Genomic DNA, 12,785 nt, shown 5'->3' with positions numbered 1-12,785 from the left:
CCTTTCCCTATGAAACACTTGTGTGAATGTTGACAGCTTATACAGGAAGTTTCAACCATAGCTTCCTCCTGGATGTTTACAGCCTGAGACTGCCCTCATAAACCTTCTATCTAAGGTTTATGAGTAGCTAAACCTGCCTCCTCCTTGTTCCGCTATATACAGTAAACCTGCCACCTCAATTCAGATGTAAAAAAGAAATGCGTTCAGTTTTCCGGCTGCTGTGTCTCCATTGCAGTGCTTGGTCCAACTGAGCCTAGCTTTCTGTACATGGGTCTGTGTGTCTGTCCTCTCTTCATTCTCTGATGTCTGAGTTAGGTCAATCACTGAGCCCTGCAGAGCACAACTCTTCTCCTTGATGACAGAGGACAGTGACTCAGTTGGAGCAGTTTTCTTGTACAGCAACAAAACAGAAACGATGAAGAGAAAATAGAAAGAGGAGGATCAACTTTTATTCAATACATAACATGTGCCAGGACACTCAAGTTTTAAATATGCACAATGTCATTTAATAGCTATCAAAATTGTGAGGAAAACACCAGTATTATTTCCATGTTAACAATGTGGGAACAAGTTGAGAGAAATTATAACCACGTAACTATTAGATCATACCAGATGAAACTGCCAATATTTGGTCATGTTTGATGAAAGTGTCAACTTCATAGGGCTCGACTATGTGGAGTACATTGCAGCATCAGCTTTAAAATCAAGAGTAAACTCATGGTGACTAAGCCTTTGTTAGTGACCAGGGAAACCTTGATAATGCAATTGAAGTATTACATTAAATAATGTTCCTACGCCTGGGACATAGTGAAGCTCACAAAATGTTCTTTTTGTTGTGTTAATTGTATTCTGCCTGCTGTTCTTACTCCCTGGGGGAGGCAGTGGACAGCTGTCTGAACAGATGTGGTCAGTGAGTCTGGGAGGAGGCCTCTTGCTGTTGACTAGATCCCATCCCAGGAACCTGGAAGGTTCCAGCTTTGCTATCAGTGTCTCCCCCCCACGCCCCATGTGCCTCCACTCCTGTTTCTCAGGGAGTTTCTTCTGCCTTGACGTTCTAGGTCAGCTCTCTTGTCCAGATCAGAGGGAGCGTTATGATCATTAGGTCTTCCCTGGTCCCTATACCTCTTGATAGCCCAGAAGTTTCATGTCATCAGCACATCCATCCCCGGAGTTGAAGTGCTGGAGAGCTGGGGATGCATGGAAGGGCAGCCACCTTGTTGATTGCATTATGTGGATATGTGAGCTGACTGAGTTCACATGATTACTTCTGGCAAGGAAACTGGTTCAAAATTCCTCCTCTCTTTACTTGGCAAGAGGAAAGAGAAGACTCCCTTGGCTGAAGGGTGTGCTGTTTGGGTTTGGTTTTAGGGCTTGGGGAAACTTTGCCTCTAAAAAAACAATGGTATAGGATTATCAGATTTAACAAAGCAAAATGCCAAACTTGTAGATAGATTTGAATTTTAGGAGTGTATTCTATGAAATATTAAAGCCATATTTCTATTAAAAATTGCTGCTTTGACTAAAATTCAAGTTTGACTCTATGCTTTGGCTTGAGTAGGGCCCTCTGTAAGTCAGGTCTGTTGTCACCACGGCATATTAGGAGCTGAAGTGTTTAGGGCTGATTAAGCTAAGAGGCTGTTCCTTCAAGAACTATGGAATCAAGGCCCTTAAACAATACTTTGAGTCAGTGTTCAGTGAGCTTGCCTTATGGTTTTAGGATACAATCTTCTCTGTAGAATGAACCAAAAAGGCACCATCTTGACCGCAGAGAGCAGTTTGAAGCTACAACACAACTGCCTGTGTCTTGATCTTGGAGTTCTAATCGCCAGAGCTGAGGGATATAAACACTATTTATATTGCTCAATCCATAGTATTCTGTCACAGAGTAAGACACTCTTCTGATTTGTTGTCGCCGTGAAACACCACGACCAAAAGCAACATGGGGAAAAAGGGCAGATTTCACCTTACATTTCTAGGTTGAAATTCATCATTAAGAGAAATCAGGGCAAGAGCATGAAGCAGAAGCCATGGAGGAATGATGCTTACTGGCTCACTCTCTGGCTTGTCCCCTGGCTCCCATTCATCTAACTTTCTTATATAGTGTAGGCTCACTTGCTAAGGATGATGTCGCCCACAGTGGGCTAGGCCCTCAAACAATAATCATCTATAAGTGCTAGTGCTTATCATCAAGCCAAGATTCCTTGCAATCATCATTCAAGATATCTTCTCACAGACACAGCCATGGTCACAGTTCACTCTGACCAGAGCAATCTCTCAACGGAGGTTTCCACTTCCCAAGTGACTCAAGGTTGTATCAAATTGACGAGAATTAACTAGCACCAAGGCTGTGACCTCCTAGATTTAGTAATCTTAGAACAGTCCACCCTTCAGGTGCTTTGTCATAATGTATGAAAGTCACACATTTAGACTTCTAACAGTCTTGTGTCTCAGATGAACCCTGGCTTAAAGCCCGGTCTCACTATTTTAGTGGCTAGGCGAGTGTAGCTGGATCACTTAACCTTTCTAAACCCCCATTTCTCCTTAAATAGAACAACCACAACATCTAACTTAGGGATGCATTGAGGGTTAAATGAAATTACAGACGAGATGTATAGCTCTTAACATTTGCCACAGTCAGTAGCACAATTACTCTTATATATGATTCAGATGGGGCAGTCATACCCCAAGAAGAATTCTATAGCATCACAAGCTCCAGTTATGGGGGCAAATCTCTGTGTGCTCTTTTCAAATGAGCCTTCAATTTCAACTTCAATTTACAGGAGCCCTGTGGACCCAGAAAGGAATTCAAAGAAAGGTGTCAAGGAGAGAAATGACCCAAGGGGCATTGGGTTCCCAACCATCAGTCTAAGGAGGCCTTCCAGAGCTTGCCATACAGCAAGTGTTGAGAAGGAGGTTTTGCTCTTCTACCCCTCTTCTGGGAAATAGAAAGAACGGAAGTCAGAGTTAAGTGAGAGGACAGTGGGGGCTCCTTTAAAGGGAGGGAGAAATTCACACATATAGAAAAATTTCATGGACCAAGTTTGGGTTCCCATAGTAATTCTGGACAGAGGTTCATCAACATCGGCATTACTGTCATCTAGTAATTTGCAGTGCTAGAAGCTACTGGGGTTATCTTCAACCCCAACACTCATGCTTAAGACTTTGTACATCTCACATTTGAAGAGACCAAGGCTCAGAGGGTTGAAATAAGTTCCTACAAACCATCCAGCTGGTAGATCTGGGATACTGGCTGAGTGGTTGGTCTGACTCCAAAACTTATGCAGCTCCTACTGTGATACTCCATTCTCTGGAAAGTCAAGGGCCCCTCTTCCTGCTTTGAAATAGGGGAAAACATCTTCAGGCAATTCAAATCTAAATATATGCATCAAACTAGATGCCATGAGAATCTAAAAGAGAAATCTAAGATGTTGCTTCCTTGGAGCCATTTCCAGTATTGACATCATACATAAACACAATCTAGCTAAAGAGCGATGTGAGGCATTTTGAGTTTGGACCCAAATGAGCATTCCCAGAGTTAGAACTTTGAACAGAATGCTCTTTGTGTGTGTCGGCATCACATGCCCCTCTGTTGCCAGGAGGGGACCATAATTTTAAAAGAAGCTATGAAGCTTTTTTTTTTTTTTTTGGTTTTTCGAGACAGGGTTTCTCTGTATAGCTCTGGCTGTCCTGGAACTCACTTGGTAGACCAGGCTGGCCTCGAACTCAGAAATCCGCCTGCCTCTGCCTCCCGAGTGCTGGGATTAAAGGCCTGCGCCACCAGGCCCGGCACTATGAAGCTTTGAAATTCATGGGTTCAACAAGCCTTGTGTCCTAAGGAAGCCTTAATTCTCTTGCCTTGTGGTGGACTGTGCATGACTTCCAGATAAACATTCAGCCATTTTCTTTGTGGCTCTCTGAATAAAGTTCACCTTTCCTCGTTCCCTCCGGATGGCGGTGTACTCGTAAGCTTTGAGCTTGCTGTAGTAATCGGAGAACTTGTTGTAGAGGATGGAAATGGGCATCCCATTGAGAATAATCCCAAAAGCGATGCAGAGGAAGGCAAAAAGCCTGCCAAGGTGGGTCTCCGGGTACATGTCTCCATAGCCCACGGTGGAGATGCTTACCTAAAAGGAAGGGAAGCAGTAGGAAGTTAGCCCATGAGAAGGGAGTGGAAGAGAAGCCTGCGGTCAAGAGTCCCACCACCCTGTAGGTGCACAGGGGGATTGCTAAGAGCTCCCACAGAGGCGGCTTTCAGAGCTGCCTGCAGGACTGTGCCATGCAAGCAATATAAGCCGTGGAGCTAAAAGACTGGTTCAAATCCTGACTGTGGCACGCCAGTGTTTGTATACGCAGCACAGGGAAAGACGAACAATGTTAAGGAGCTGTAGGACCAGCACTGACGTAACATATGCTGAATTCCTAGCCCAGAACGTGTGTAGTAGTTGCCCTGTTTGCACGCCTCTTCCGGTTGGCGTTAGGACTGTGTTAGGACAGGGGGATTCCCTGAATTCACCTTCATTATGAATGTTTGAGAAAAAGCTGGCGCTTTGAGGCCATCAGATCAGTGTTCAAAACCAGACTGACCCTTCCCAGCTGGTGGACATACATTTAGACGCTGGGACCATCTCTCAGGGTTCTGGTAAAGATGGAATGCAAAAGTAAATACAAAGCAGTGGGCACTGTATCGGGCACCCAGGATGCCAACTACCTCTCCTGTGCTCCCCTCCTCTTTAAAAGGGATAACTATAACACTGCCCAGAGCTGTTGTGTTGTTCAACTGACTTTTCAACGGAGACCCTTTAATTTGGCGCATGTAGAGAAACACACACATGGCTTTGCAAAGGGGGCCCTCAGAATACCTCGTAGAACAGAACTATTTTATTCATCCTTCTTGAAACTCCTCTCTTCATTCTTGTCACCCTGTTTTAAACCCCACTAATTAGAGATTTATTTCGGTTAACAAGCTTCCTGTTTAAAATGCAGATCCCTGCAGGACTAGTTACCACTTAATACAGCCTGAGCCAAGCCTGAGGAAGACCCCAGGGGAGTATTTCTACGCCTCATGTGCTCCCATTGGTCCCTAGATTAAGTTACTAGAAGCCTCTGAAGCGGGGCTGGCTGTTGCCTAACTCCAGGCCTGCATGCTGCTTCAAGAGTTTGGGTGATGCTGGTCCTGAGCTTCCAACAGGTGGCAGTAATTATACAGAGTCACTCTCTTGTCACCCCGAGATGGCCTCCTGTGGCTCAGAGATGTAAGCACCTTTTGTGCTAAGACTGTGAAGGTTAGTCTGAACCTTCAAATGTGGCTGATGGATTAGAATGAAATGGAGGCAGGAGGCAGCTGGGTAAAGCCAGTGGCAAAGTGCCACAGACCCATCGGGCCCACAGACAGGGAGAGGTAACGCCTCTAAGGAACGACAAGCCCCAAGGTGCGCGGCTTCCCCACTGTAGAACACAAGCAAGTATGGCAGAGGCAGGGCGGCCTAGACAGGGTTAAAGAAATAAGGGCCATAGCTGACCTCCCTGGTCCAAACCGATTTCACAATTGTGTGGGTTTTGGGCAACGCAGCTCAATTCTTTCTTGCTCAGTTTCTACTTTTGACATATAATAGAGATAGCGATAGTACCCACCTTCCGTGATTGTAATAGGAATCCATGGTATGCTTACTCACAGGCTGTAGGGACTCATTCATGAGACCTGAGAGACCCTGCCTGGAAGCTGACCCCAGCTCAAGAGAAGCTAACACAAACACTTATGGAACATACTCTCTGCCAGGAACTTGACCTTCTTTGTGTCTACGAGACCCAGAGAGACCACTGAACAGAGTTTAGTTACTGGGACAAGTGATAGGAAGGGTGGTTTTAGAATATGATACAGCTACGAAGGAGAGGGATTTGCCCTTGTATTTAGTCAGATACACAAGGGTCCAGCGGTTATGTGTGTTGGGAAGTGGGGCTAGGAGGACATAGAGGAAAGGAGGTGATTAAGACAAAGTGCTGTTGTTAAGCTTTTGATAAATTCCCATACTGGTTTAGGTTCACCTTACTTTGAGTTTTGTTTCCCAAGAAACAAAACCTTTTCATTTTGTTTCTTTTTTTCTTTTCTTTTTGAGATAATAGTATAATTACATCATTCTTATTTTTGTTTCTTGGCTGAACTTGGAGGGAAAAGTCAAAAGCAAATTTATTTGTCTTAAATAAGAACAAATATCCTTTATGCATAATCAGGTCTGAAAAATCTTAAGTATCTTGGATTTGTAGTTTCAGAGAAGAGAACTCTCCTACTAGGAGGCTATGAGTGTCTGGCTTCCAAGAATATGTTCAAAATTTAGACTTGTTTTGCTATCCGTTTTGTGAATAATTTGATTCAGTGATTCAATATGTAACCTTGTTCTTTTTTTCCCTTAGAGACAGGATCTCACTATGTAGCTCTGGCTGTTTTGGAACTCACTATGTAGACCAGGCTAGCTTAGAACTCACAGAGATAAGTCTGTCTCTGCCTTGGATTAAAGTACTTGGATTAAAGGCATGTGCCCCTATCTCTAGTTGTAACCTTGTTCTTTTCCCTTGTTCTTGGGGTAGGACTTGAGATTTCTTGGTTTAGGGAAGTTTCTGTAGGTTCCGTAGAACATGTTACATCTCCATAGATGACTGAAGACCCAGACTGAACCAAACGACCTCACAGAGTGACTTTTCCTGTTAGTAGAAGATGAGTTTGGAAATGTGACCAAAAGTGTCTGCAAGTCATCCAAATATCTAGCAAAACTGGCTATTTAGTCAGTCTTATCCTGGAAGCTGACCATTCTACTGAAAACTCACAGATGTACCCTAGTTTTGGGTTTCAAGACTCAGAGCATGACCTTCCACTGACAGCTTGCTCACTAATCAACAAAGCCAGAGCACCATTCAGCGAAGGATCAGGAGTTCGTCCGAAACAGGAACATCACACTTGAATTTGTCCATCAACAAGCCATGCTTGTCTCCCTCATGAAGAATGCGGTATAGATAAAGTGCCTTGGCAGCTAGTAGTTCATGCATCTAGGAAGGATGATGTCAGCAATAAAGGTAATCAAGAAAACTAATTAGTACCCTTCTGGTTTTCCCAAAGAAGTAGAGGCAGTACAGGCCTCACTATTTTTCTTCCTAAAACTCTACTCAAGAGTTGACATTGTCCTTCAAAGGTTACTTATCCATGCTGCTGTGCACCAAACATTCCTCTTGAGGATTATAACCTAAAGAAACAACTCAGATGGGTATAAGTGCCTGCACACATCCTGATAATTAATTTGGCTGTCAGTTTGCCTTCCTCAGAAATACTGAATGCAACCATTCTGGGGCAATTCCTCAAAGCGTTATGAAGAACGAGATCAACACTAAACAGTTACTCTCATTTGGACATTACTGTGTATCACAGTTATACCATGACTGGAGGTGGGACAGTAAGGAGGAGATTGGCCTGAGCTAAGGCAAATCTATGGATGAAAGTCAGGGGTCTCTCAATCTACCTACAAAAAAGCAGACAGTAAAGATGCCCTATGCTTCTCCCGCTCATCCGATGCTCTCCATTCCTTTGATACTCAATCACATACCACCGAAAGTCATCTTGAAAAAGACCATGCTTCAGAGACACAAAAGGGGCCCACTCCCAAATAGGAGGTCCCTAAGACAACAAACCAAAGTGTCTTTGAGCTATTGCTTCATTTGTGACTGTTTCTGAAGAAGCTGGAACTTCAACACTTTCTGTAATTCTGCACCTAGGTTTCTATGGTCTGTGTTTCCCAGTTTTCCTTGCTGGTCATTTTTCAGAGCAGAGGCATGGGGACTGGGAGGTTAAGAAGGAGATATGAGGGTCTCTGTTGTTGATTCTGGTTTCCTCTACCACCACCACCACCACCACCACCACCACCACCACCACCACCACCACCACCTGGCTCAGATAGATTGAAACTCCCAATACTCCTAGCATCTGCCTCACAGTGCCACCTTATAACTCTGCAATGGCTACACATGGCCCTCTCCTGTGTGTCCAGGTCTGACAGCACTACCATCTTCCATTTGTTCTTCCTTTTCTAAGGCCAATAGTTGTTCTCTCCATTTGCTACTTTTCCTCTTCTATCTCCTAATAACTGTGCGTCTTTTTACTCGAAGCATCCGCCCACTTTGGTTTCCATTTTCCCAACTGTAACCTAACTCACATGCAGCCAATTAAAATAAATTTCAGTGATCCTGTAAAGACCAACTACTATCAAGGAAATGATACTATCATTTAGGAAAACAAAGATGGGAGCTCTCTCTATGGGGCACAATTATCTGGTGCCTCAGATTAAGGTAAGTTTCCTTTTGGGAGAGTTTTCAAAGTGAGGAGTTTATGCCGTAGTTTCCTCTTTGACTCCTAAAACATTAAGTTGATCTGGAAGAGTCCAAAGGAAATGGTTGGTTGAAGGTCCAACTAGCCTTTTTACTTGAAAGCAAACCCATTCAGGAAGCTGATGTTAGCACAGAGCTATTGTTGACCCAAAGGATTCATTTACTCACTATTGGGCAATTCTGACCTCCCCCCTCCCAATGATTGGCACTGCTCCAGGCATGGCCTGTTGATCTGCAGAGTCAGAAACTTTTCCTTCTGTGTGTCTCACAACACCAGGCCCCACCAGGCCCTGGTAGAGAAGGGATCACTTCTGTATTAATTTCTTCTAAAATAGATCTGGAATCAGAGGTTATTGCTTACATGTAATACCACATCAGCTAGTTAGACACAGTAGGTTCTATTTATTAATTACTTACTACAGGCTAGTATGTTACATGTGTTTTTTTATTACATCAGTGCTCACAAATAACCAGCATTTGACAGTTGAGAGGGGTCTATCTTACATACTACTACATGAGCAATTGCAGACCCAAGGCTCTGTGGGGGATTTGTTTTTACAGCTATAAGATCTGTCCAATAATTAAAAACTCTTTATAATAACAGAAGTGACTTATTCCTCAAAAACCCTGAGTTGAATTACAGAGGGTTGACAGATTCTTGGCATTAGAAAGAGGGACGATATTAAAAGCAGATTGGCTTGGGAGTTCTATACATTCCGGTAAGGGACAAACAGGCACAGAATGGGTTGGAGAATCTGTGTTTCATTATGAGGTTCAAGGAACACAGCTCTGGAGTAGTGTAAGAGACTATCAGTCACAGCCAGAAGTGGGAGCTCAGACCTTTAATTCTAGCATTTGGGAGGCAGAGGACCAGGAGTTCAAGGCCATCCTGGCCTGTTAGCAAGTTCAAGGACAGCCAGAGTTACACTGTGAAGCCCTGTGTCAAAGGGAAAAAAAAGAAAAAAGAAAAAGAAAATATCTATCATGTTTCTTTTGACTCCATCTTGACATTTTGATGTGTGGGTGTATGGCTATAATCTGAGCAGTAATATATGACGACAGTGGAATGATTGCATTATTGGACCTAACTTATAATATCGCTCTATCATCAAGGCATTTTCTATTAATCTCACAGAGCTTTCCTATCCTGGGCCGCCTTGCCCTCACCCTTGCCTGAGTATGGTCATGTGACTTGCTTTGGGTTGAGCAATATCGATAATCTACAGCCTAACAAGTTCAGCAAATATGAACAGAAGTGATATGGTAGAGTGTGTGCGTAGTTAGGTTCGTGCTCTCTCTCCTGACCTTTGCCACAGCCTAGAGACAGGCCTGTTGAAGTAGGAAGGACATATAGGCCAGTTACCTCATTCCATCTTCATACCGTCTTTCACCCAGCTCGACAGTCAGACAGGAGGGCGAGTGTCACCAGAAGAAAAGAGCTTCTAGCTTAAACCATTCACACTAGCTACTCATCAGCATTTATTTCTTTATTCGGAGACAAGATCACACTGTGCAGTCCTGGTTGGCTTGGAACATGCTATGTAGGCCAAACTTGCTCTCATCTCTCAGAGATCTGCCTGGCTTTGTCTCCTAAATGCTAGGATTAAAAAATATGTATTACCACACCCAGATTAAGGAGCTCACTTTTATACTCATGCGCTAAATGAATGCTTGATGTCTGAAGTCACTGAGTGTTGGCACTGGTTATGATACATCATTGCTATGGCAGTATTAACTTGTAGTATACATTATTTATAAGTAAACAAATGTCTGTGTATTTTGGAGGTATGTTCAATTTATTGGTAAAATTTATATATGATAAATAAAACACTGTGGGCCAGTCACTCTTAAGACCCCACTTCTTTGTTTTTATTTACATTTTTAAAATTAGCATGTCAAAATTCCACTTCTCAGATTCTCAGTCTGTCTAGCCATGTGGATTTAAGTGAATTTCTTCTCATGGTTCAAACTTGATCTCAATATCATCTCATCTCCAAATGGATGTTTCTGCTATACCCTCCAAAAGGAGCTCTCCCATCCCAACTGCTCTCTCTCCTGCTCTCCCATATGTTTTCCCTCACCGATATCAGACATTATTATGTTTCTATCTGCACTAAAATGCAAGCACCATAATGCAAAGCTACCTCCCTAGGCATCATTTGGTGCTTGCTGTTTAGGGTACGACCTGGCACACCGCAGACCCTCAGTGAAAAAGATGGACCTTTGTGGGTTACACAAAGCAGGGACCCTAACAGTCCACATCCTCTCACTTTATAGCTACGCATAAGCAGCAGGACACTTGGTGGATATCATCTCATGCTGTTCTGTCTTCCTTGTTCCTGATAATGCAATGTATAAGTACACAACAGGCAAGATAATCAAAGGCCCAAGAAAGAGCTGAGTTCCTAGCATCAGTTTTGAGGAATGCCACAGGTCTTAGAATAATCAGGGAAACTGTTTCTACTGTGCCTTTACATTTGCCCAGGAAGAAATCGCAAGTTATCAGTCACTGTGTACCTTATGAAGATTTGTAGTGTAGACATTCAAGAATAAAATGGATAAAGATCATTGGTATGAGGTAAGGTTGGTAAATGGGGAAGTCAGAATATAGGAGATTTATTGTGTGAAAATAGTGTTTGATGAAGATAGGAACTCTACACCCTCAAATGCCTCACATTTGTTAAAACAATAGTAGTTAAACTATTTAACAGGTAGGAAAAAAATGGTGGGTTTTGTTGTAAATTTTATCTTTAAAAAAAGCACTGATTTTGAATAAAATAAATTCCTTAACCAAAAAAAAAAAAAAAAACAAAAACAAAAACAAAAAAAACCCTTCAGTTTTCATTAATCAGTACAGAAAATTAAGGGACCAATGGGCAGGAACATCAGAACTATTTTTAAAGTTAAAAAAAATATTCAGTATTAACAGGTCTAATAAAAAAATTTACATTAGCATAGTTAACGTGGCATAAATACTGTGGGTTAAAACTAGCTGAAGGTCCCATAATACTGCTGCCTATACACGACAGACAGCCTTTTAAGACTTCTGAAGGAAGAGAACTGTGGCTTTAAGACCCTGTATTATAGCATCAGCATGTGGATTTACTATTTTCTTTCCTACTTTCTGCACCTCCAAAGTAAATGTCATTTGCTGGGGACAAATCATCCTCTGTGAACTCCATCTGTCACATGGTTTATCTACTATGGGGATGACCTTTCATCTCTCGGGATATCAGATGGAACGATCAGAGCAGCAGCCATCGACAAGCCTGTTCAGGAGAGCCTGATATTGCCTGACACTGAGGAAAGTTCAACTGACTTTCAGCTTGGAAAGGAAGGAAGATCACTGAACTGTAGGGAAGGAACATCAAGTCCAACTTCCTCCCCTAGAGACATGGGAATGAGGAGAGGGAACAATGGGATGAAATCTCATGTTACTTACCCAGAATCATGGTTAATTGTTGGAATACTGGAGGCTGGCCCCTTCTGAGTCTCCCATCATGGTAGACTGCTCTGTCAGTAGCCCGGGGGTTAATTTATCTCAAAATATTATACCAGAGTATGTGCTGATGCTATGTGCTATCCTCAATGATGTTGTAAATAACCGTTCTTTCAATTTTTGCTTAATGTCTTTAAAGGCTTTATCATCTGCTTTGAAGAAGAAAAAGCAAGGATCTATTCAATTATCCATGGCTCTGAGATGAGCTGGTTAGTATACATAAAGAGTCAAGTACTCAAAGCAATGATAAGAGTAACTAGGATATTAACAATCCGTTTAGGCAAGGTGTGACAAAGGCCTAAAGCTGTGCCTCATGGACACAGTGGAAGAACATGTGTTTTTGTCATGTCATGACACAAGGAAAGGTCATGGGAGTTAGAGCAGGGCAGAAATATTTTAGCACTGCATGTGCAACCTCCAGCAGTATGCCTACACCTTCTCTCTCTCTCTCTCTCTCTCTCTCTCTCTCTCTCTCTCTCTCTCTCTCTCTCTCTGCTTATAAAATAGGCCACTCTATCCTGAAAGAACTGTATGGCACTTAGACGTAGTTTCCATTTTAGATGCATCCTTCCACCCTCAGACTGAGCTAGAACAAGTGGCAGTCAGTTCTCAGGATCAGCATGGCTCAGCCATAACTCACCCTCTTGTGTAACACATCTATGGTGTCCTTCAAAAATTGATGCTACTTCTTGTCCTCTTAAAAAGAAATAGTAACAACAATAACGTACAATAATGTTATGTTTACATGAAATCAGTTTTATAAACTACTTAGGATAGTAAGTGTCCAATAAGGGGTGACCGAGCATTGGTGAGCCTACTGAATGCACAAAACATTAACCATTTCTCACTTTTCTTAAATTCTGCCTGTCAAATTTTTTTTTCACTTTTCGATTTTGTGTGTGTGTGTGTGTGTGTGTGT

At 42.6% G+C, this 12,785-nt stretch overlaps 1 protein-coding gene across 1 annotated transcript in view; it reads right to left on the bottom strand.

The window, feature by feature from the left end:
- Positions 1 to 424: 424 nt before the first annotated feature.
- Kcnv2 (potassium voltage-gated channel modifier subfamily V member 2) overlaps positions 425 to 12,785 on the bottom strand; it is a 14,484-nt gene continuing 2,123 nt past the window's right edge. The window contains exons 2-3 of the mRNA XM_021222496.1: positions 3,779 to 4,124; positions 425 to 3,621 (exon numbers count right to left, since the gene is read on the bottom strand). Coding sequence (XP_021078155.1) covers positions 3,843 to 4,124 — 282 coding nt within the window. The 3' untranslated portion in view covers positions 425 to 3,621; positions 3,779 to 3,842. The remainder of the gene's footprint in view (positions 3,622 to 3,778; positions 4,125 to 12,785) is intronic.

This window comes from Mus pahari, chromosome 1 (genome assembly GCF_900095145.1).
Source record: "Mus pahari chromosome 1, PAHARI_EIJ_v1.1, whole genome shotgun sequence".
NCBI lineage: Eukaryota > Metazoa > Chordata > Mammalia > Rodentia > Muridae > Mus > Mus pahari.
This window is presented reverse-complemented; position numbering and strand designations above follow the sequence as displayed.